Consider the following 27,316-nt stretch of genomic DNA (forward strand, 5'->3'; position numbering starts at 1 on the left):
TTATTTAATAAAGAAAAGTCCCTAGCTTTATCCCGTGTACATGGGATCCGCTTACCTAACCTGAAGATTTGACAAGTCCGGTTTTTTACAGAAGCGACTGCCTGTCAGACCTTCCAACCCGCGAAGGGAAAACCAGCCCAGTACAGGTTAGATCATATATGTGGGATTTGTCACGATGTTTTCCTTCACCGCTGAGCATGCGATAATCATTTATGATCCAAAGATGAATACGGAAATAAATTCGACAACTATTGTTTTAGGCCTGTGCTGGATTGGAACCTGCGACCTCAAAGTGAGAGGCAAGCGTTCTACCAACTGGGCTGCCACTGCTTTTAATTATTAGCAAATTCATTTATCTGTACCTTTATAATAAGTGTGTAGCAATACCGACTTCGTTTACCTCCATCTCATCATTATTCAGCCCAATCTGATCCATCTTCAGCATTAAATCTCCCAAAATGACCATTTAAACACCATCCCATGCCACCTCAAACCGCAAAATAAAATCGAAGACCATATCATGCAACGTCGCGTGCACAGGAGCCAGTGGAACAATTGCTGCGTACGCGCAACGCGCACGCTCATTAAAATGGTGTCTGACAGTGATATTATTATATTTACTAGAGTTACCTGGTAAATATACTAATATCACTGTCAGTGAGTCAGGCAGTAACTCTAGGTAACTCTAGTAAATATAATAAATTATCACTGTCAGACACCATTCAGGACAGAGTCCGCTTACCTAACCTGAAGATTTGACAGGTCCGGTTTTTACAGAAGCGACTGCCTGTCTGATCTTCCAACCCGCGAAGAGAAAACCAACTCAATACAGGTTAGGTCACATAAACTTACCTTCCAAACGCATTTTTCGGGAATGTGGGTTTCTTCACGATCTTTTTGCGATTCAAACATTAATTTGAAAACGAATTCGAAAATCACTGGTTTAGGCGCTGAGTGTCGAACCTGCGACCGCAAAGTGAGTTTTAAGTGTTCTCCAACTGGGCTACCATGGCCCTTCCACGATTTAGAAAGCAGGACAGTAAAGCAAATAAAAATAAACACCCTCATCATCAGCCCATTAATGTCCCCACTGCTGGGGCACGGGCCTTCCCTATGGATGGATAGGGAGATCAGGCCTTAAACCACCACGCGGGCCCAGTGCGGATTGATGGTTATTAACGACTGCTAATGCAGCCGGGACCAACGGCTTAACGTGCCTTCCGAACCACGGAGGAGCAGTTTTGTGGTACCCATCTTATGACCGTCCTTTGCGAAAGTTACCCTATCCCCTATTCCTAAACATCCTCAATATTCCTTAATTTCTCCATACAGTTCCATACATGCAGTATGACGTCATCGACCTCCTGCCAGCCATCACAATGGCTTGGATTCATAAATTAGTTTTTAATTAACTATTGTAGTGCTTGTTTATAACTGCCCTTAAACACATGAACCAATGAACCTCCATTTTGCATTTAATGCGGCCAATGCGGTCGTATCGACTTTTATTTTTTAGTGCTGTGAAAGGTAGGTAGTTTTGTAGCTAGTATCAAAGTCACAGGTTTTAAGTGATTTAGGTTTGAAGGTGAATGAAATATTTTTTCGTTCAATAGAGGCAGGCTACACGCTCTCAAAATGGTTAGGTATTCAAATTCAGATAAGTCATTATTACATACATTAAAATAAAAAAGAAAGAGTTACAAAACGAGTACTAATATGTATACACTTTGAAACCATGTCACATTAACTTTTTTGACAAATTGAACCGGTGCGACAGGGTTCTAAAGAGGGTACATGATATTGCTCATGACTATACATGACAATTTGCAGCAGCGATTCTAAAACTTCAACCAAATAGCAAATAGTGAATAATATTGTAGTAACTACTTTTAATGGTAAGATCTGTTATTATTATGAGTCTTATTAATGTATTCCTAAGAACTACAAAACCTAGCGTGTTAGTAAGTTGTCATCTGTTTAATTTGTGTCACAGTCCAACTCCATACGAATGTCTAAATATCAGTAAATTTTTTGCTCGAGTAAAATTCTTGACCGGCGTCACAGATACTCCGTAACAGTAACGATGATGATGATCTCCGATCGATTTCGACTCCTAGTCGGAACGACGCTGATACGCCCGAAGATGGCTTCTGTAGCCTAACTTTACAGTGAACTCCCGCGCACAGTGAGGGCACGTGAGCACACCGTTTAGGTAACTATAATGAATAGCGGCAGGGGGACGGGCCTTCAACTCATCACGTTTAGCGTCGAGGTCTGCCGTGCGCTGTTGCTCGAACTCGTGTACTCGCCTCATCACAAGCCTTTGCCATCCTGGGCGCTGTGCTGCCAAACCCTACCATTGAGAAGGTTCAATGTTGCATCTTCTCATATGCCGCTTCAGAACGTCTTTATACGTGTGAGAGTAACAGTAATACTAGCTACTTACTTAAAAGTAGCACTTTTCCCCTCCCTAGTTATTTTGATCAGAGGGTTTAATAGACCACGGTGGACGATTGTAGACAATCGCACGTAAACCCAGGGGCAGTATGTAGTCTCGCCTCGATTAACGTTGTAATGGGGATTAAAGGACTCCGAGACTTGTATGAGCATTCGTACTTCAATTGTTTGTATGTTTTGTACTTCAAATACATGAAGGAACAATGAAGGATTATGATTTTGTAAGTAAGGAATCTAGAATGGTAGAAATTTACACCGATACCGACCCCGCCGGCGTGGTCGACGAATTCCCTCATTCACCGCTTACCGTTACCGACTAATCATCTCATACAACGCCCTGAGCCGAGTTTGGCGCTCAGCTGGGCACCCTCAGGCCTGTTGTCTTAAATTTTGATAGCCGAATTGCGAGTTGTCGAAGGTACATCCATCTCATGAGTTAAGTACCCACATCTCGAGCTTTCTGTTAGACCAACGCGATAGCTGGTGAGCCGTATCGCCGTCTATAATGGTTGAGCCAACTGTTTTAGTGAAAACTGCACTTAAGATAAGTTACCTCATTGGTGCAAGTCTGATGCACCTCAGGACCACAGTGACTTTTCCATACGATTGTCATACATACTCTTACAGCCTGGCTAAGGCCCAAGTGAGGTTGGTTTATAGAATAGAATAACTTTATTCCCAAAACAGTGAAGGTTACAAAAGCATTTACATAAATTAAGATTAACAATTTGTGACTAGTAGCTAACACTGCCCAGGGAAATGGGACTGACTCAGCATATTGTTGCTAAGAGTATGGTACGAGTACCCACTCTCACCAGCACTGATATTCTGCCAGTACCCAAATTACGCTTATCAATTGGTAATAAATGAATTGAACGTGCCAACAAAAAACCGTGCCGTGAATTGTTTAAAAACGAAAAAATAAATCTCTCTCTTTTTATTTAAGAGCTGCGCTCTTGTCGGTGCAGTAATCGCCATTATTCCATAGATAGGGCGTGTAGAACGGTGGTTGCCCCAATCGCCTTCCGTTCCGCAGTACACCGACCGATGTTCTAGCTAGAGCCCTACCAGAATCCATTTCCTCGGCCTCCAACCAGTACTGATACCGCTGCTGCCCGGCATCAGGGGTGCGCTTTTGAAGTAGCGGCGCCTACTCGCTACGTCACAAGATCGTCATAGAATCTAAGTAGCATTTTATAGGTTAGCCCGTCCCAGTGAGCTACCCACTACGTTCTGCTAATCCTGTCGCTGTTAATAAATAAATAAATAAGTAAATTTAACAAAGTATAATATGAAAAACAGTAGTATGCCAAAGAGTTAAATCATAATTGATAGTATAAATAAAAATGTATCCCCTTTAAACAACTGAATAGGTAAATTTTGTGGGTGAAAGACAGGTGGCGACCCGAAATAAAATGCATTATCCCAACAAATAGAACAAATTGAGCATTCAAAATAGAATTTAAATAAATAAAATTATCGTCTTAAAATCTGGAATCTCGGTGTAAAGTAACTGTGAAAAGTGATACACTATCAAAGAGCGTTAGTTCGGAAACTACGCACCTGTCCACTGTTTATTGAGACAACATTGTTAGTGGACGAGTGAGGCATGAGCTGTAGCGAGAGCGGAATTAAAAAGAAATATCACTACATAGTATAAAACAAAGTCGCTTTTTCTGTCCTAAAGGAGACAGCCCAGAAAAACACCGATTACTACCAAGTACACGTAAATATAACACATATCTTCCGTTTAGCGCCAAAGCAAAAGTAGAATTGAAAGTGACGTTTTATGGTAGACCACGTGACCTCCAGTCGGTGCCGTCAGTATTGCCAGCGCTCGAAATTCGTTTTCTTTACAGTCCCTATATCTTTATGTACTTACGCTTAAATCTTTAAAACTACGCAACAGATTTTTATGCAGTTTTTTTATTAGATAGAGTGATTCAAGAGGAAGGTTTATATGTATAATAACATCCATAAAATAGTGGAGAAGTACTGTTATTTTTGAGGTTTTTAATGTGATGTCGTAAATAATTTAATTTTTTTCCTCAGCATTGCACTCGAGCGAAGCCGCGATCGCTAGTTAGAAATATAATAAAATAAAATTTCATTCTGTTCACAAAGTTATTGGAAACTAGAATTGAATTTAGAATAACAAAATGACTTTTAAACGGTTCAAAGCTCTTTTTTTTAGATAGCTTGTACCATAGCGCTCGAATGAAGTAAATATAGTAGCGTGAAGGGTTAAATTTGTACGATTTGTTGACATAGCAGTTCCTGTGAAGTAAAATCATAAGTATCATAAGTATTCCGTAGAATCATAAGTGTACGGTCACGAGCATTAATATGTATAGTACACTTTGGTACCATGTCACACTAACTTTTTTGACAAATTGAACTGTAAGTCTCACTAAATGTCAAATATATTAGTGCGACAGAGTCCTAAAGTGGGTACATTATATTGCTCATGACTGTACCTACCTACTTACACTTTCTTCAGTTACTCGTAAAACATTAACTTAATAGGTCCTATTTCTTCGTGATATTTTCTCAACAAGTAAAAAAAATATAGTTTTTTTGTAATACATAGTTACATTTTATTGCATAATTTGAATCCTACTTGTTTTCTTCTTTGTTCAATAGTTTTTCTTAATGCAGACTAGACAGACAAAAAATATAGCTAGGTACTGAAGTTTTTTTTTTATGTGACTTCCAATAAACTTGAGATAATGAGAGGTCAAATAGACGGAATATTTATTTAATAAAATAAGGCCAAATACATTTTGAAGAATTCATTTGTTTGGAACGGGATTGTAATTTTTATTTTTTTATGATGTAAGTACAAAATTCTGGAACATTTTCAAAATTCAAACGTCATTCTGAGACATGCGGTATTATCGAAAGTGTGGGAGTAACTACAGTTATATTCGAGTGCAATTTTAATAAAAACGTTAAGTACGTTCGGTTCGAGGTCACATTTAAAAAGTAAAAATGTTTGTTTTGTACATTTATTTCTTGTTTATTATTCAATCGGACAACAAAAGCAGTCGTAATTTGACACAAAATGGCGGACATTTGCAAATGGCCGGCCAATTTAAATTTCGGTTCACATACCCGTAAATATTGGTTTTATAATTTCATTTCAGTTGTGATGCAATCTCTGTATAATATTTCCATAAAAGACTACTTTAGGTATTGAAAATCATACGAAAACTAATAAATATATATAATATTTATTTATATGTATGTTTATGTATCTGTGAATGTATGTATGTGTATATATTTATATATTTTTGTTTACGGTATTTTTTAGTTGTGTTGATATAATTATATGTTTATTGCACGATCCTGTGCTCCAATACATAAACTTCTTTCACCCTAAGGTTGCCTGGCAGAAATTGCTGTTTAGCAATAAGGCCGCCTGTTGTGCTTATTTTTATACGTATGTTATTGATTGATTGAAATATTATAAAACAACTTACGCACGCACTTAAAGTTCGTCATCATCATCACCAGCCGGAGATCATCCTCAGTTGCCCATAGGCCTCCCCCAAGGCTCGCCACAATGACCGAGCCTCTGCTGCCCGCATCCAGAGTTTTTCCGCGGCCTTCAGAAGGTCATCGGTCCACCTTGTGGGCCTATTTAGCAATTATTTACTACCCAATAGTAAACCCAGACAGTAGTAGTATATAAATGATTATCACGTGCTCAGCGATGAAGGAAAACATCGTGAAAACACCCACTTTCCCGAGAAATGCATTTTCGGAAGTATGTGACCTAAGCTGTATTGGGCTGGTTTTCCGTTCGGAGGTTGGAAGGTCAGACAGGCAGTCGCTTATGTAAAAAACCGGACCTGTCAAATCTTCAAGTTAGGTAAGCGGATTCCGTAAACGCGATAACGCTAGGAGATGATGATGAGTACACTTGTGGCAAGAGTCCATTTGTGGTGGAAGCCCCTATACTATTATTATACAGGGTGTTAGTGACATCGTAACGTAAACTTTTGATAAAATTTAACGAAACACAAAAAAATGAATTTTGCGACGGAAAGCACTTGATATTAACTCAGAATCATGGGCTGAATCATCCCCCTAGTATTGGTTACGTTGACACTAACATTCTGTAGATAAAAAGTAAAGTACAGAATCGTCTCACAAGCCTCAAGATATGACTGCAGTCACCAGTCAAACAGCCAACCCTTTGTTTTAATGAAAGGTCAAAACCCTTGGAGCACAGATCGTAAACGGTGTTCATAAAAAAAATACCAACCGGCTCTTTTACGATTCATTTACTCTTTATAACCCCCTGTGTACGTACCACGCGCTATCTATAGCAAATTGTAATTAATTAAACTTGGTCATGGAAGGAAAACTTCTAGAAGAAAAAAACCCCATTTCTCGGCTAAAATGAGAGTATCTGAATAAAAAAAACGGAATGTATTCAGCTGCCTGTCAACCTGGGCATATCTACTAAGAACGTATGTTGAATCCATACATACATAAACTCACGCCCGTAATCCCTAATGGGGTGGGCAGAGCCACAAATAATCAAAGACAACTTGCAGCCACTGTTGATACGATGTCGGAAGCTGGATACTTGTATGAATATATTTTTGTTACTCTTTATAACTACTGAGCTAATATGGAATTTACCAAGACGCATAGAAGGAGCTCGCCGATGATCGAGACCTGTGGAAGAATCGTGTGCTCTATGAACGCGACACTCATGACCACACCTGGTTTGACACACTGGCGAGCAGGAGAATGAAACGCCATCAAACCGACAACAATCCACCAGTTGGAGACTTCTCCTGCAGAGTGTGCGGTAGAGTTTGCCGCTTTAGGATTGACTTGCACAACCATGAAAGAAAGTGCATTTCTTCGAGGCAATGACGTCATAAATCGTGTGAAACAGGCGTATAAGGCCAATGATGATGATGATAACTACTGAACAGATTTTGAAAAAAAAATCACGGTAACATACACATACAAAGATTAGCTCACGCTCTTGATCTGAAATGTGGTGCACAGACCATTTTATATATAGGGAACCATTGCCCTTGACAAATCATACATCACTTCTCAACTGCACGATTCAACGAACCAATCGCTCAACATTGGAAGTAATCTATCGGCTGCGCACACGCAGTCATCGCCCCCACAACAAGGAGTCTTTCAACAAATATAGACTGAATTACACTTTCTGCATTATTAAACTGACATGTAATCGGTAAATTATTAAGATATTGCGCGGGAGTTGAACTTTGTCCTTTGTTTGATTGTGGATTGTAGGTATATGAACTGAACTATAGGACCATAATATGTGACTTGGACACCAAGTATGCAGTTGTCACCTGAAGTGCACTATGGCCAAGCTCCTAGTTAGCCAAGTTTGGTTAGGACATTACAGGCTGATCACCTGATTGTCCGAAAGTAAGACGATCTGTGTTTTGGAAGGCGCGTTAAGCCGTTGGTCCCGGTTACTACTTACTGATGTAAGTGTGTAATCGTTACATGAGCGATGTCAGAGGCCTTTGGCGACTCAATATTAACCCTGATACCAGGGTTGATGAGGTTGTAAATCCGTCTCACAACCCTCACGTTATAAGAACTGCTCGATTCAACAACTTGGGAGGTCCTCAAACATCAAATATTACATTATTTAATATTAATATGAACTTCCTCACTCCAACTTTAATAATTGTTCCACTAACCTCTTCTTCTGAGACAATACACAGTGTTTATCTGAGGCCAAACACAGATAGCCTTGCAATAATATTAATAATATTGATTACTGAATACATAATAAACTGCATACAAGCGATTCTGTCATTACTTTTTATAGAAATTTTATAATTATAAGATCTTCTATCGTGTGGGCTGTGAGGTGGATTACCAATTTCATCAATCCAGCTAAGTATTGTAACTCTATCACAGGTAAATATAACAGTAATTAAACGGAAACTTTGTAATAAAAGTTGTTATAAGGTTAGTGATCGTTTAGAAGATAATATGAATTGGCAGTTACTCCGTCAAGGGAACCGAAATTATACTGAGGTGGCCGCCATAGACCCCTGACATGGCTCTTGTAACGAGCTTCTGTTTAATTATTGTTATATTTACCTGTGATAGAGTAACGCTGCTAACCCGTGATAGCTCAGTTGGTAGAACGCTTGCCTCTCACTTTGAGGTAGCAGGTTCGAATCCAGTACAGGCCTAAACCAATGATTGTCGAATTAGTTTTCGAATTCATGTTTGGGTCATAATAATTATCACGTATAGGATGGGTGACCACAAAAAAAAAGTTTTCATCTCGAGCTCCTCCGTGCTTCGGAAGACACGTTAAGCCGTTGGTCCCGGCGCATTAGCAGTCGCTAATAACCATCAATCCGCACTGGGCCCGCGTGATGGTTTAAGACCCGATCTCCCTATCCATCCATAGCGAAGGCCCGTGCCCCAGTAGCGGGGACGTTAATGGGCTGATGATGAGTTAATTATCACGTGCTCGGCGGTGAAGGAAAACATCGTGAGGAAACCCACATTCCCGAGAAATGCATTTTCGAAGGTATGTGACCTAATATTGGGCTGGTTTTCCCTTCGCGGGTTGGAAGGTCAGACAGGCAGTCGCGTTTGTAAAAAACTGGACCTGTCAAATCTTCAGGTTAGGTAAGCAGACCCTGTGAAAAACGGGATAATGTTAGAGAGATGATGGTGAGAGTTACACTACATGGCCGGTACTTATAAAGTCCTAACTGAAACATAGATAAATTCTAGTATTCCGCGTATTGGTCTAAGTACTAGATTTCGTAAGACCAAGTGCTTACATGACTTTATGGGTTTACTTCCTGGGCCCATTGCATCCGTCTACTCTAACATCACAATTCCAGAGCCAATGACCTACAGGCAGGAAGTGACTTACCAGTAGGGCTGTGCAATAAATACTATGTGGGTTATCTTGCAATACAATACAATATGTGTACTTATTTTCTTGTACCAATAAAAATAATTAACGTTGGCATAAATAATTTTGTGACGTATTTGGTTGGAAGACCAGACAGGCAGTCACTTCTATAAAAAACCGGACCTGTCAAATCTTCAGGTTAGGTTAGATGATGATGATGACTGCAAAACATATTTGGTGATATAATGTAAATATTTAGTTAACAGACTATATATAAAGTTGACATTTACGCGCTCGACTCGTCCTTGGCTTAGCTTTACTCACTACACTGAAGTCATTGAAGTCGAGCAAGCATATCATAGTGCTACATCATCATCATCATCATCTCCATAGCATTATCTCGTTTTTCACAGGGTCCGCTTATCTAATATGAAAATTTGACAGGTCCGGTTTTTTACAGAAGCGACTGCCTGTTTGGCCTTCCAACCCGCGAAGGGCAATCCAGCCCAATAAGGGTTAGGTCACATTACACACAGGTTAGGATCATACTGCTAATAACATAATACGAAATTAATAACGTCATGCCTTGCTGGGGTGAACTCGAGTTAAGTTTGAGGCGCCGTTTTATTCAAATTAAAATTATTTATTTCGGACTGTATCCATATATGTTAGTAACAAACAACTTATATTCTAATGGTAGTAACAACTTATACAACTTAAGCTAATATACACGCGCGACCCTTGGGAAGGCAGCGTGCAGCTGTATCCAGCGCCTCAGCAGCGGGGAGTCTCACCGGTTTAAACGGTGTGTTAGCAAACACACCGTTTAAGAATACCTATTTTGAGCAGAGTTCGACTAAGACCTTGAGGTCGCCGCAACTGAAAACGAAGTCGATGAAGTTTGAATTTAACATCTTAGAATACAAATCTTAAGTCCCTTCCTCAGTTGACAATAATATAGCGATAGAACGAGAACACCATACAAACTCTAGCTCAGCCCTAGACAAGCAATAAAATAATGCCAGATGATTTATTTGTAAACAGTCGCGAGCGGGCGCGTCAGCACGCATGCGCGATATTGTGCGCCGACGCACGGCAATATGTAGCCGCGTTTCGTTTTTTTTTGATTTAAGTAGCTATTTGATTTGAATGGGGCGCGAATCGAAGAACTTATGAGATGTCAATTTGGTTCTCTTCAGAAGTTATTGGAGGCAAAATATGTTTGGTTTTGCTATGAAAATAAATTTTTGGTCGCGAAGAGGATGAAAGTATAACGTCGGAGAATGGTAAGTACTTAATCAAATAATCCCGATGGCGCGCGAAGGACGTAATATACGATCCTGACATCCCGATTACCAATTGACTCGCGAAAACAAACACTTCAGGACACCGATTTCGACCCCGCCGGCGAGGTTTGCGCGCAACGTGCTGGGTACTCTCAGGCCTTCATCATCACTAACTTAAGAGCCACGCTCTTGTCGATGTAGCATTCTCCATGCTTCTTTTTAGAAAAAAAATAGGGCAGTGGTTTCCCTTCCGTAGTACTCTGTCTGACGGCGCCCAGAGTAGTCTATTTCAGAGCCGTACTCTTGTCCTCCGGCTCCTGTATGAATAGTGCAGTGGTTTCCTTATTGCCTTCCACCCCGCAGTACTCTGTCTGAAGCGAGTGTAAGTATGTGTGTGTTCAGGCCTTATTTCTTCAATTTTAGTATTTGTCCGGTCAAGTAGTTAATTCCATTCGCGGCAAATCTACAAAAAGTCACGCAAATAAACGTAAACATAGAACTTCGGAACATATTAAAAAAAATTTTATGCCAAGTCAAGTTCCTCAGTGGCTGTACGCTGCGGCCATTGTTTACATTGTCCGTTTTTGTTTATTTTCGCTGCATATGGATTAAAAAGCATTCTAACTCCATTCCGGGCGTTTATGGCTTGTTTTATTTTAAACATTGCACCGCCACATTACTTTGTAGGTAAACAAAAACAATTAATATTTACTACGAGAATTTTTATTTTAGGATTTTATTTTTTTAACGACATCCGCATGCCTGGATAGATTACCGTTATCGTAATCCTATTCCTTCATCAGAAATCAGAATCATTTATTAAACGTAATTATCATGGATAAACTTAATTAAAACACATAATAACGGGTTCTTCGCGTTTAAATCGGAGACATGAGACTCCCGATATTTCGACACTGTTGCAAATGCCATGATCACGGGATGACTGATGAGATTGGAGTGGAGTAGGTAGGTCCATAATTTAATAACCGCGTAAACCTAAAACAATGTATGGATAAACTTTGTGAAGTTATGACAACTAATGGTTCATAATTTCACCACTGTTTACAAATAAATCGCTGGGCGCTGTGACTGCACTTTTGCTCTTTGATTGTACATTCATCTCAAGATTTACTATGTACCGTCTCCTAACCGATCTTTCTGTTAGACCAACGTGATAGGCGGTGAGCCGTATCGCCGTCTATAATGGTATATTTTGAAGACAGTAACATAGTTTGAAGACAGTAACCCGCTCCGATGAGAGCTGGCCTGGTGTCGAGTTGAAAACTCACGGCATGTCATGGGAGCAAGCTGCAGGAAATCTATTATTCGAACCCTACATCCCAATAGAGGATAAAAGTGTTAGAAAAAGAAGAAGAAACATATTACCATAGTAGCCTTCTCTCTCTTTATTTAAGAGCTGCGCTCTTGTCGGTGGAGTAATCGCCATTCCTCTCTTATTCCCGCAAAACCTTCACCTCCTGAAACGACACGACCTGCACCTTCTCTTAGCCTTAACACCTTCTAAACTTTACTATTAATTAGCACTAAAAGAAACCCATTATACCCCCATTAAAATATTTCTAAGCCTTGTTACGAAAAAAACAATAAAAATAACCATAAACAAGATTTCCAAATAAAGACATAATTTAGCTATTTAATAAGGCTATAGTGTTTTACGATTTAGCAGAAGATTTTATAGTTTTTTTTTTATTATGCTGGGGAGCATAAATTAATAGGTCACAAGTCCCTTACAGTGGCTTGTGGTGTAACTTTTGATGCCGTATGTGTTTTATTGTCTACTAGCGACCCGCCCCGGCTTCGCTCGGGTGCAATGCTGAGGAAAAAATAAAATAATTTACGACATCACATTCATGGATCTCCACGACGATCGGTCCTGCGCTGCCCGCATCCAGCGGCTTCCCGCGACCTTCACCAGATCGTCGGTCCACCTTGTAGCGGGCCTACCCACTGAGCGTCGTCCGACACGTGGTCGCCATTCTAGAACCTTTCCGCCCCAGCGGCCATCGGTTTTCATCGCTATGTGTCCTGCCCACTGCCACTTTAGCTTTGCAATCACATTAAAACCTCAAAATAACAGTATCTTTTCACTATTTAATGGGTGTTATTATACATATAAACCTTCCTCTTAAATCACTGTATCTATTTAAAAAACCGCATCAAAATCCGTTGCGTAGTTTTAAAGATTTAAGCGTACATAGGGATATAGGGACAGAAAATTCGACTTTGTTTTATACTATATTGTGTTGGGTTGTGTCTAGTAAACTTATTTTAAGGGCTAACCTAACTAGGTTTTTTCTATAGTCAAATCAATGAGGGTAAAAACTAGAAGCTCAAATGTAGGCGGCAGCGCTGTTTAGTGTTCCTAAATTTTGACAGTTCTCCGTACTGTCCAGCTAAAATTCGTAATAAATTGGTAGGTAATAAGAAAATGGTAGTTTTGATTGAAAATAAGTTTTTACAAGTTATCTTCTTTACGATCTTTAGAGAATCACTACATAGTATAAAATAAAGTCGCTTTTTCTGTCCCTATATCCCTATGTACGCTTAAATCTTTAAAACTACGCGATGGATTTTGATGCGGTTTGTTTTTAATAGATAGAGTGATTCAAGAGGAAGGTTTATATGTATAATAACATCCTTTAAATAGTGGAGAAATACTGTTATTTTTGTGGTTTTTAATGTGATGTCGTAAATAATTTCATGTTTTCCTCAGCATTACACCCGAGCGTAGCCGAGGTGGGGGTGCTAGTAATATATAAATATAACACTATGTTTTGTAAATAGTATGGGGAAGCGTCAAAACTTAAGGATACTCAACAGTAGCGACCCCTGATGGGAGAAATAGGAAAAAGCGCAAAATATTCCGGAAATTTACAAAGATAACAAGAGTTCATTCAACATTAAAAAACGCTTATGAAACAAGATATTAATATAATAATTTGTGAATATATCATTATAACCTATTTTGTTTTGAAACGCTGCACATAATTTAGATATTAAAGGTTATAAGGTCGTTGATAATGAGTTATGTTTTAAGTAGGTAAGTAATTTTAATTGATAATGGAATATTTTCCTGAATGAAAGACGTGATGTAAGATCTACTCTATCATAATATGACATACGGTTTTCTGATAAAACTCAAAATACTACCGCCCGGTTCGTATCTTCATTTTCGTGGACTCATCGTAAATGGTCGGCAGGAAGTGGGGGGGACCGCGATACCGACCCCGCCGGCGTGGTCGACGATTTCTCTCTTTCAAATATTTTTCCTCTCAGACGACGCCCTGAGCCGACGTTCGCACCCAACTGGGCACTCTCAGGCCTGTTGTCTTAAACGTTGTACCGGGTGAACCTTCAGCGCTCCCCATTTGTCCGGCCAAGTAGTTAATGCAATCTGCGGCAAATCTACAATAAGTCACGTCAAAAAAAGGCAGGAAGTGGGCGAAAATAAAAAAAAAAACTAAACGAATTCACTGTTTACTAAAAAAGTACGTTAAAGGAAAAGGAAAATCCATAAAATAAAACCGAATATAAATATAACTTATAAAAAACAACTGCCCCGGGTGGTAAATAGAAGTGATCTTAAGTATATAAATATATATCTGAAACTCTTTATAATCCATAATTCCATACACAAACAATATTCCAACACCACAAACTACCTACACGTTAACCACAACCAATTACACACATCAATTATCACGTGATGAACTCAAGGCCGCTTCTAATTGGTCGGCGCGTGCCGCCATCTTTGTTTGACCGCAGATTAAAAATAATCGTTGTGCGTTTAGCTGCGTCTACGCATTCGTGTATCGCTTTAACGTTGTAATTAATATGGTCAAACAGGTAAGTGAGGTTATTATTTTGTAGTTTGTTAAGCTAATGCCTAGTTATTACTCAGTTGGAAGGGAGTAAAGAAATTGCATAAATTTGATTAATCTGCTTATAATCTTATATAGTAGGTACTACCTGCTACTATTATATTTGTAAAAAAAATACTGTACCTGCTTGCCTGGAAGAAATTTCTGCATATGCAATAAGGCCGCCTGTTGTGCCTCGCTGTATCTGTTGTCCTTATTTCTGTGTCTTGTGTCAATTGTGCACAATAAAGTATTTTATCTATCTATCTATCTACGTACATCACGAGCATTAATATGTATACACTTTGGTACCATGTCACATTAACTTTTTTGACAAATTGAACTGTAAGTCTCACTAAATGTCAAATATGTTAGTGCGACAGAGTCCTAAAGTGGATACATTATATTGCTCATGACTGTACAGAAAGGACACACACCTCCCCGCATCAAATTGCGATACCGCAACAGTCCTCTCTAAGACTCTAAGATATTTTGCGAGTAAATTGTATTTGTCGTGTTTCTAAAAGGAGATGGGAACCATCGGTAATGCACGACGGAAGGGGCAAGTCACAGGGACTGTAACTTGGAACCAGACAGAGGGCAGCAGTAACTACCTAGTACGGCTTTGAAATAGACTACTCTGGGCGCTATCCCACTCGCGTCACACAAAGTACTGCGGGGCAGAAGGCAAGAGGGAAACCACTGCCCTATTTTTCGTTTAGTAAATAGAACTAGTTGGAACTAGTTGGTTGGGGCGATAGGCTGATCCCTTATCACCATAAGGTTCATCATATCCAGCTTACGACATCGTATCAACAGTGGCTGCAAGTTGTCTTTGATTACTTGTGGCTCTGCCCACCCCATTAGGGATTACGGGCGTGAGTTTATGTATGTATGTACTAGTTGGAAACTAGCTTATTGGAGTAAAATACTGGGCTGAAAGAATCTGAATGCCATCGAAACGACAAGAAGAAGAGCCTATTGGAGTGTCTTGTAAAAGTCGCCTTTGCCTTAATAATTGCCATACAAACATACAATGTTTTTTGGGCTTGAGTTTTTAACGAAATAACATAACGTAAGCTCACGACTAAGATCCCAATGGGGTAGTCAGGGGTCCAGTTAGTTAGTTAGTGGTCTCTGTTTTTCGCATTTAGACTCTAAGATGGCCCATTATGCGTGCTATTTTGACTACGTAAGCCAACCTAACTCCTTCCAGGAGCTTAGAAGCCTCCTAGTCAGGGGTCCATCCTGGTGAACTAATTACCCACACCTCACCGAGCTTTCTGTTAGACCAACGTGATAGGTGGTGAGCCGTATCGCCGTCTATAATGGTTGAGTCAACTGCGTTAGTGAAAATTGCACTTAAGATAAATTAATAAGGCGCAAGACAGGGGTTCGAACCGGCGTTTCCCGTTTTGGGAAGCAAGCCGGTGTATTACAGGACCACAGGGACTTTACTTAAGAAAACCATACAATTTAGCCGTAGTCCGCTAAGTGTTACCATAAGGTGCGACAGTGTTACCATGAAATATTGCCTCAGACAATAGGCCTCCGGTTCAGGACCGGAGCTCCCGCGGCGACGACTCGAACCTTCTTAGAAACGGACCCACATAGCCCATTCCAAAACAACTGTTGATATTTAGTTCCTTGAGGTAAAGTCTAAATTACAACGACTTTTAATATCGACAGTAGGTAAAGGCAGTTTAAACGTGAATCATAATCACAAGAAATAAATTAAAAAAGAACAAACCGATTCCAATTTTAAATTAAAATTTAAACGTCATAATTTTATTGACCTGTCACTTCTGTCAAAAATTATGACATTAACTTGACGCGGTTTAAGTGTTGGGTTTCACGTGTTTTTAATTTTTTTGTTATGAACGAAACGGATTTGCTACCTTAATGTTTATTAAATAATTTAAATGGCCATGTCATTTAACAATTAAGAATAATGTTGATATTTATACCCACTTTATATAATATAAGTAAACCACACTTTTAACTTTTTTTACGGCGGTTGCGGTAAATAAACCAATAATTTTGATGGGTTTATTTATCGAGTCACTAATAGAATAGCGTTATATATATCGCGCAGTGCGCGACTAACGCCCAACAGCGGTTGTCATGCTACCAGTGCTAACTATTTGAGACCCAAAAGCAACTGAACTTCCTTTTTGTATCCATACATAAATCAACTCTTACACCCATTCAGAGCTCTTGCGTTTAATTCTCACCAAATGTTCGAAAAGGAGCTTTAGAAAACTTTTTTCTTTGTATGGTCAGTTTTATATGGGACCTCAATAAATCTGTCTTCGGGCTGTTTCGAGGATTTGAGAACTGCGCTTTCGTATTATTTGTCTTTTTAATCTTAATGAATTGGCGCAGTTTATATAAAGATTTAGGTCATTATCGCAACATAAATTTTCTTATACTTAATTTGATTTAAGTGTCATGTATAGAGTAAAGATATTTAGAAATGTTTGTTAAACTTCTTCTGTCGTGTGGTTTCATAGTTATTAAGTTATTATTGAGCCTCCAAAGGCCGGAATTTTCCGTCACAAAATTCACGATTTTTAATAGACCCATCTTTAAGTGCGCATTTTGAGAAGTGCACCAAATGCGAAATGTGCGTTTTTTATCGAGTGTAGGTACATTATGCGAAGTGCACATTCTGCGTCAGACCCCTTTTTTTAATTATTTTCAATTCTAAACTTTTGCGATGGAAAATTCTACTTGATATCGACTCAGAATCATGGTCTACGTCATCCCTCAAAGTTTGGGCTTCATCCCTCAAACACCCTGTATAGGACCCGGCGTGATAAGCAGCTGAACGAATTCTATGTTTTTTTTTTACTTCCAAACCAGTCCAGTAGAAAAGTAAATAGGTATCTGCTACGAATCAATCTACAGAGATCAATCTAAATTGGTTCCAATCATACTTAACAAACAAGTAAACTGTCACGTTTCGAACTATCCACAACGCATCGAGCCGTGAAGATAATTCCACATATTAAATAAATAATGCTACACATATCGATGCATGCGCAAGCCACGTCGGCGGCGCATTGATGATACGTTTATAAGATGATTGAAATGAACAAGTAAATACATTTTGTAATTGGTTTAAAAATATCTTTTGTGAGGTTTCAGATTATTTCTGTGTTTTCTTTTGCAAGATTTGTAATAAGTTGCCGAAAAATCGAATTTCAATTACTTACATATATATGTATATATATAAACAGCCTATACCGACCGAAGGGGGTGTCGAGCATACTCCATCACGCTGCCCCAATGCGGGTTGGTGGAGGTGTTTTTACGGCTAATAGCTGGGATCACTTTTCACGTCTATATATATGTATATATTATCTTAATTTTTTTGGGGTAAGTATATGATCCCTAGTTTGGTTAGGACATTATAGGCTGATCACCTTATTGTCCGAAAGTAAGGTGATCCGTGCTTCGGAAGGCACGTTAAGCCGTTGGTCCCGGTTACTTACTGATGTAAGTATGTAGTCGTTACATGAGCCATGTCAGGAGCCATTGGCGGCTCAGTAATAACCCTGACACCAGGGTTGATGAGGTTGGTATTACACCTCACAACCCAAACGATAAAAAGAAGATCATTTAATTATATTCAAAACTGATTAAAACTTGTCCTTTGGTTTACCCTACATAACAAGTCATGTCCCCTAACAACTCATGTTTTACCTTGATTGATCACAGTCAGTTATCTGATGTTACCTCGTAAACACGTCATCAATATCCATCGATGGAAGATATGCGCAGACGCACGTCAGTGTTAACAAAACTTTATGTTTACATTAACATATACACAATTAAACATAGTTGGCGAGGAGAGTGTATATACTATACAACTCTGCCTACCCCGTCAGTGATAGAGGCGTGATATTATGTTACATGCATTACGTCCGTGAACCGTACCAGGGCGGGAAGAGCTCATTCACATCTTCTTCTTCTATCGTGTGGGTTGTGAGGTGAATTACCAACCTCATCAACCCTGGTGTCAGGGTTACTATTGAGCCGCCAAAGGCCGCTGACATGACTCATGCAACGACTACTTACTTACATCAGTAAGTAGTAACCGGGACCAACGTCTTAACGTGCCTTCCGAAGCAAAGATCATTTTACTTTTTGAACAAACAGGTGATCAGCCTGTAATGTCCTAACCAAACTAGGGATCATAAAGTGAATTTCGTGAAATATCCCCACCGGGATTCGAACCCGGGACCTCCGGATCGTGAGTCCAACGCTCAACCACTGGACCACGTAGGCCGTCTTAAGGTTCTTCTCATTCACATCTTAAGGTTCATGTACACCTACAGGAGCGATCTTAAACAGATATCTACATTACTTAGGGGTTTTTTTTAACTCCAGCATTAATAGGACACGTCAATAACTTTTTAATCTCGACATCTAATCGAATAAATTGCTCGCGAGTGTACGTGTATAAAGAATGTCGCAATGTATACTTTAAAACAGTATGCCAACTTAATATTAAGGGGATAAAGAACCTGGGAGTCTGGAGGCTACATTAAAGCAATTCGTCTAAAAACACCTAATATATTATTGACATTTGCGGATCTAAAAAGAAATGCGCAATGTTAACAAAAGCCAAATAGCAATATTTCTTTTTTAGATGAATTGCTTCAATAGTCCTCCAGACTATTTAGATAAAAAAAAAATAATCAGTAGTATAAGCTCAATAAAATAACATAAGTTCACGCCTGTATTCTTAATTGGGCTAGTTAATAGTACATCTATCGTAAGATGAACAGAGTACCCATTCTACATCGAACTTCCAGTCACACCAACATAATAATAGATAAGCCGTATCGACATGCTGGAGCCAACCGTGTTAGTGAAACAATGAAAATAAAAAATATGACTTTCAATTTACTTACCTCATCAAAGTCTTCATGTAAGCTCGTCGGTTTAGAGTATTCCAAACAGCCCTTTCATTAAGATGTTCACAATTTCACCAAGGGTTATTTCATTACCTATCATACTGTTAATATATCGTTGTGAGAATGTCGTTGACAGTACTACGCGAGCCAATATAATTGCGAACTGGTTTTCATGAAACATTTATGAAGATGATTGAGTTGCCTGGGCTCAGACGATCTTAGAATTTCAAAATGGCGGATCGGTTCCCTTGTCAATTGTCATTGCTTGCCATTAAAGATTCTGTGTCATAAATCGCAATAAGAAGATGGCTTACAATAAGTAAACAAAACAGAAAACAGAAGCGTTCATCTGATATTGTTTTTATGTCGTGTACTTACCTACACATATCCCTAGCATTATGCCATTTTTCACAGGGTCCGCTTACCTAACCTGAAGATTTGACAGATCCGGTTTTTTACAGAAGCGGCTGCCTGTCTGACCTTCCTACCCGCGAAGGGAAAACCAGCCAAATACAGGTTAGGTCACATACCTCCGAAAATGTATTTTTCGGAAATGTGGGTTTCCTCGCGATGTTTTCCTTCACCGCTGGGCACGTGATAATAATTTATCTTTTTTTTTATTTTAACATACCAACTTATTTATGTATGTTTATCAAGCTAAGTTTGTTATTTTATCACGTGTTGTATGACGTCACAGCGTGTTTTTTTATACTTTCTAAGTAATTACGTGTTTTGATGTTTAGTAAAGTAACCGATTTTACTAGTTGGAAACTAGCGTGTCGCTGGTCATTTTTATACCATCTAAAGATTTGTGGCTCTGTCTGCCTTCATAAGGATGTAAGGGTGACTTTACAAATGTATTTTCGACATAAATAAATAAATAAATAAATAAATAAGTTTATTTCTCACTCACAATTACAGTAAAAACTTAACTTAGTACTACTCACAGTGTACATGTTTCTATTGTGAGAGAGACTGGTGTCCATACTAGACGGAATGCCTGTGTTACGGATCACCAGGCTCTCTTCCTCCCTATTTTCATAGTACATGGCATTGTTATAGAAATAAGACTCTTTAAAATTATAGCTGTAGGTGTGTGTGTGTTTAACCCTACGACGCGAAGTGTCTTGGGATCGGGAGCTGCCATGACAGCAGCTTCCACTAACAACTACTCTGTCGTGGGCCTAATGTATTAAGTACTTAGTCATTGCATTAAACCAGTTTTAACCGGTTAAACGATCCCTATGCCAAATGACATGCTTATCAACCAAAAAAAAACGCGTAAATAAAAACAGCGAAAAAAATTCCAACGCGAAATCTGTAGAACTTGTTCCACGTCCATCGCAACAGTTTTCAACTTTCTTCCTATTCAAAGGCAATCTTTATATCCCCGTCCTTGTCGCGCATCCACAAAACGTATAGAATTGACGAGAGGGAAAGAGAGAATAAACATGAAGACGTCACGCGGTGCGCGCGAGTGTTCTTGCACTTGTTTTGTTTATTTTCTGGGCCGCCATCTTTTTTTTGTTTTTTTTTTTCGTATTCTCAAAGCTACGTCTTTGTTCGGGTTCGGGGGGCGCGCAATCGTCCGATTGTCGGCGAAAGAAATACTCAATAGGATGAAGCATTGTATGTGATTGAGTCCTCGTTTTAGACAGATGCAATTGATCTCTTACTATTGTTTAAGAATGTGTCATTATTGTCTTCAAGCTCACCTTTTGATTCTTTTACATCAGCTACAACAAGATACGTATTTGTGATTCACCGGCTTGCTTCTCAAACGGGGAGCACCGCTTCGAACCCCGGTACCACACTTGCATCGATGAGTTATCAATTTATATTTATATGACCATATACCTACAAGCTACATAATACACATCATCATCATCAGCCCATTAACGTCCCCACTGCTGGGGCACGGGCCTTCCCTATGGATGGATAGAGAGATCGGGCCATAAACCACCACGCGGGCCCAGTGCGCATTGATGGTTATTAACGACTGCTAATGCAGCCGGGACCAACGGCTTAACGTGCCTTCCGAAGCACCGAGGAGCTCGAGATGAAAACTTTTTTTGTGGTCACCCATCCTAAGACCGGCCTTTGCGAAAGTTACTTAACTTCAACAATCGCAGACCGAGCGCGTTTACCGCTGCGCCACCGAGCTCCTCACATAATACACATATAAGCTCACAACTATATCTCAATTGTGGTAGTCAGATACATCAATTGCAAGATGAACTGAGTACCCATACTCCATCGAGCTTTCTGTTAGACCAACGTGATAGGTGGTGAGCCGTATCGCTATCTATAATGGTGCCACAGTGACTTTTACGATTGTCATACATACTCTTTTGCAGCTTTGCTAAGGCCTCAAGTGATGTAGGTTTCCCCTTTATATAACTGAATAGGTAAATGTAAGTAAAAGACAGGTAGTAACCCAAAATAAAATGCATTATCCCGACATATAGAACAAATTGAGCATCAAAAATAATTGTCTAAAATTGTGTCTTCACAGAACACTAACACTAACTCCTTTAAGCTTACCAACCTCTATGCTTGGTAAGTTGGATAATTTCTTTATCCTCCCGGTACCGCCCGACAATTTTCTGAGATCACGTTATTATGAACTTGATTTGTATAATAATTTTATTACCAACCGCTCCATTGTTTTATATTGTTTGTTAGATTTGCGCTTTAAGCTCACTTTGTTTAAAAAAAAAACTTGCGTTTATGAAACGTGGGAATGGTGATTGATCTTCATAGTGCCTATAAGTAGTAGCTATTGGCGCCAATTGGACAAATAATTAAAACACATAATAACGGGTTCTTACCGCATTTAAAGCAGGGATATGAGACTCCCGATATTTCGACACTGTCAGTGTCAGTGTGTGTGATAATAATCGTGTAAACTTAATACAATTGGACAAATCTTGGTCAAATTGGTCAAATATTTTGACAAAAAGGTCGACTCCATCCCTGTGGATTTGGGTTATCGCGCGCGCCACGTTCTTTTCCATCCCTTTTGATCCCCTTAAAGCATGATTTTGGAGATAAAAACTACCCTGAGCTCTTCTCTAGGTTTCAAACTATCTCCATAGCAAATTTCATCTAGGTAAATCTGTCGAGAGGTTTAAGAGTGAAAAGGTTTGAGACGGACAATATTACTTTATAATAATATTATTAGTATGGATTTTAGCGCCAGTGGTAAATGTGATTTATTAATTTATCTATGGTCTGGTCATTACCCACCTTACAAATAAAAAATAAAATATTTACTCGATGTCTCGAATCCGATTTCCCGATTTATTTTTATTTCTTCTAGTCACTTTCCCGACAACATAATTAACATTTAACAAAATCATGTCTATTGTTGTTCAGATGTTTATTTTTTTGCCCGAAAGTTTCGAACCGGCAGACGAGTGTAGATACGTCACTAACTGCGCCTTTTTGTAGGGTGTCCCACTGTTAGGCCTTGGCTGGACGATTCGGATGCCTTGAATAGATCTGAAAAAAAAAAGATGGGAAGTGTGAATTGGGGCTAAAGGATAGGGGTTCCGAAAGAAAGGTACAAATACAGACACAAAACGTGGGTAGATTGAATATTTAGTAGTTATAGTTAGTCTAATATTATTTTACGTTAGGATGGTTTGTCAGAGTAACTACTACTTCTTCTTGTCGTTTCGATGCTATTCAATTTTTTCCCAACCCATTCGAGTACGGATTATGGTCGTAAGTTTATGTGTATATTCACATATACACACATATTATTAATATATTCACATATCACATTATGACCAAAAATTAATTAAAAATAGAAAGAAAACTACATTAATGAATAAAGGTAGTCTTGATAATGTAATTTTATGATAGTAGGTATCATATACGGCGCTTTGAGCGTTCTACTTAAGGAACCCTAAAATCAGTGTCATTGTGTAGTAGTCATGTAAGTTATGTCCGAGAAATAAGATTGAATATGGACACCTAGGGGTTGTTAATAAAACTTTTTGGTGACTTTGTGTAGCGTCAATGGGGGACTTTACAGGCTGAGTCCCCAAAAATAATAAAAAAGCTGACGTTGTACAAATTTAACGTAATAAATATTTATTTTCTCATTGCTTGGGTACATAATTATTCAAAAATATATTTCGATCAGAACAGCCTCTGTGGTCTAGTGGTTAGAAAGTTAGGCTCGCAATCTGGAGATCCGGGTACGATTCCCGATGAGGACATTGTCGAAATCACTTTGTGAGACTGTCCTTTGTTTGTTAAGGACTTTTCAGGCTTGAATCACCTGATTGTCTGAAAAAGTAAGATGATTCCGTAAAGGCGTTGGTCCCGGCTATTAGCCGTAAAAACACCTCCAACCCGCATTGGAGCAGCGTGGTGGAATATGCTCCATACCCCCTCCGGTTGATTGAGGGGAGGCTTGTGCCCAGCAGTGGAACGTATATAGGCTGTTTATGTATGTATGAATTTCTGTCAGATATACGTATATCGGTCGACATATGATGGATTGTGTTACTTCCAAATCTTCTTTGTCTCTTCTAACATCTTCTCTTCTCTTCTAGGCTAGCGGCAGCAGCGGCGGCGGCTGCAGGGGCCACCAGTGAGCTGAGCTACCTCGCAGCCCTACACCCTGCATACCGACCAGTTCCTTACGACCATCCCTTGTACGGGACTAACACTTTACGAGGTAACATTTTGTTTTGTTTCTGTATTTTTTTTTTTAATTTTTTTTATTCTTCTTTGCGAGTCGATGGATTTTTTGCTGACCAATAATTGGCCACGCTTACGGCATTGTCAGTGGCTTCGAGAAGGTGTTTAATAGTGCAGGTGTTAGGGCACTTAGGACAGCACAAAAGGTGAGCCATAGTTTGTGGTGATACTCCACACTCGCACCCATCGCAACCATTAACCAGATATCCCCATCTGCAAAGATTATCCTTGCAGCGGCCAACCTGTGTCCGGAGCCTATTTAAGGACTTCCATGTCGGCCACGCTTTTTAATTAACATGTAATTTTTGCAGTAGGTATCGAATAAGGGATCATTCGCTTGTAGGATGACTTGTTCGAAGATCACATGACTTATTGTAAAAATTATTGATTCGATTAATATTGTAGTGTCACGGGTTTGAATCCCGGCTCGAAGTAAATCTACTTCGGCACCAATACCAATTGGTGCGAAGCCGAGTGTCGATACAAATATACTGTATTGCACCAAAATAAAAAGGAATCAAAACAAAAGACTCTTAACTGAGTATATGGCAAATGGCGGCCTTATTGTTTAAAGCGATTTCTTCCAGATAAGGTGAGGAAAATGTAACCACCCCCCAACGATATCGCATACCATCCCTTGGACACCATTCCGCTACCACCTAGCGATTCGTATACCTAGATAGTTTACAAGTCGTTGTGTCTGATATAATTTGCATCTATACCTACAGGGTGTTAGTGACATCGTAACGAATACTGAAGGAAGCGATGTTTTTTTAAATTATTTACAATTTTATACTTTTGCGATGGAAAATTCCGCTTGATATCAACTCAGAATAATAAGCTGAATGAATCACACTTTGTACAAGTACACAGTACGAGTAGCCATACAAGTAGGTAGGGTGTTAGTGACACCGTAACAAATACTGAGGGGGATGATTCAGACCATGATTCTGTGTTGATATCAAGTGATTTTTCTTGTTGGAACATTCATGAAAATTTTTGCGTATTTTTAATTTATTTTCAGTTCTATACTATAACGACGGAAAATTCAACTTGATATCAACTCAGAATCATGGTCGGAATCATCCCTCAAAGTTTTCGTTACGATGTCACTAACACCCTGTATAGTTCGTTCCAGCTACTATCGTTTCACATTGCACTGGCGCAGCTATCGGTGTCTGGGTATGCACTGTCATTAGTATCAAGTTACGTTTATCATCAGTGAGTGTATCGTTACATTTGTACATGTAACTACTGACTGCTAGTTTGATTTAAAACATACATACAGTCATGAGCAATATCATGTACGCACTTTAGAACTCTGTCGCACTAACATATTTGACATTTAGTGAGACTTACAGTTCAATTTGTCAAAAAAGTTAATTTGACATGATACCGAAGTGTACTTACACTTTTGACGCGACTTATTGTAGATTTACCGCAAATGGCAGTAACTACTTGGCTGGACTACTTGGCTCCGCCAACCCGCAGTGGAGCAGCGTGGTGAAGTATGGTCTATGCTATGCTGAATTTTATCTCAGAATTCATTGCACTTACATCCACCTCACCTCATACTGTTATAATAACGTAAAATTTAGATATAGTGCATCAGGACATGCTCTATGGCAGGGTGAACGAGTATAAGGTCAACTCTAATCGAGTAAAATGTTTACGAGACATTGCAACACTGGCCGAAATAAAAAAAAATACGATGGAAAAACAAAAATGTTTTGAGGCTGAGATTGTTTTTGTTCTATTTATTATTAATAATAATAATTAATAAATAATAATTATTAATTTTTAATTATTTATATTATTATTATTTATTTATTTATTTTATTTTTTATTGGACCTATTTGTTTAAATGTAGTGCTGTGCAATAAAGTATATTTGATTTGATTTGACCTATATTTTTGAGGACATGAAAAATACGTGGATGTAATTGTGGTTGTTACAGAATTATAACAATTGTATTTTAGGTGTTTGTTTAGATTTAGAGGAGAAATATATATATGGTAAAAAACTAAAGAAGCTTTATTATATTTCTAAGCTCATCACTATACCTCATTGGAATAGCCATACATCCATCGCAAATTGAACTAAGTACCTACGCCTTACCGAGCTTTCTGTTCAAGCAACGAGATAGGTGATGAGCCGTATCGCCGTCAGAATCAGAATCAAAATCATTTATTCAACGTAATTATCATGGATAAACTTGTTGAAGGTCAATGTAACATTTTTGAATTTACGTCATTTCGCAAGGTGTTATGGCTGAGGAGAAGAAATGACAAGAAACTGCAACAGCATCACATCTTTTAAGTAAATCAATGAGGGAACATTACAAGTTATTTAATAACTAGAGGAACACATTCAATACCAGACATTTTTATCATTTAGGTAATCATTAATAGGCATTATAATAAGCTTTTTTACATAAAGTAAGCTTCACGTGAGCTTTAAATTTATTCTCTGACAAATTTAAAATATTATCTGGTATTTTATTGTAAAAACGTATAAATAACCCCAAAAAACATGAATTTAATTTACTTAATCTAGCCGTCTATAATGGTCGAGACAATTGTGCAAGTGAAAACTGCACTTAAGGTAAATTAATAACTCATTGGCGCAAGTCCGGTACCGGAGTTCGAACCAAGAAGGAATATCGAATGAAAGTGTCAACCACAAGTACAAAAGTACAACTACAGGTAGACTCGACTTGATAAGGACAGGATTCGAACCTGCACTATTACGCTAAGCAGGTGAAACCATTTGGAATTCTCATAAAATGCTCCAAGAGATGGTATAGGCGACTTCTATTACGCAAAAAGGGGATTTGCAAAACAGATGTGTAGTGATGTACATAATAGGCACATACATACTAGGTTTGTATTTGAAATTCAAATTAATTTTACGCGTTATTGATGTCAATTATTGCAGACAAAACTTCCTTTTATTTTAACATAATATTCAAATTCAAATTCAAAAATATCTTTATTCTAATTATATATCTGATTTCGTTATGTAATAAATTGACGATTCAAAGTGTAACTATGTTACCTACTGAATAAAGATATTTTGTTTTAAGTTTACGCGGTTATTGGCCCCGATTCCTGCAGACACAGCCTAATTTTATTTTAAGTTATATCCGTC

At 38.7% G+C, this 27,316-nt stretch overlaps 1 protein-coding gene across 2 annotated transcripts in view; it reads left to right on the forward strand.

The window, feature by feature from the left end:
• Nucleotides 1-27,316, forward strand: part of LOC126377808 (transcriptional activator cubitus interruptus) — a 154,111-nt gene that overhangs the window by 89,364 nt on the left and 37,431 nt on the right. For both annotated transcript variants that reach the window (XM_050025671.1, XM_050025672.1), the window contains exon 4: nucleotides 24,019-24,143. In XM_050025671.1, coding sequence (XP_049881628.1) covers nucleotides 24,019-24,143 — 125 coding nt within the window. The remainder of the gene's footprint in view (nucleotides 1-24,018; nucleotides 24,144-27,316) is intronic.

Source organism: Pectinophora gossypiella, chromosome 24 (assembly GCF_024362695.1).
Source record: "Pectinophora gossypiella chromosome 24, ilPecGoss1.1, whole genome shotgun sequence".
Lineage (NCBI taxonomy): Eukaryota > Metazoa > Arthropoda > Insecta > Lepidoptera > Gelechiidae > Pectinophora > Pectinophora gossypiella.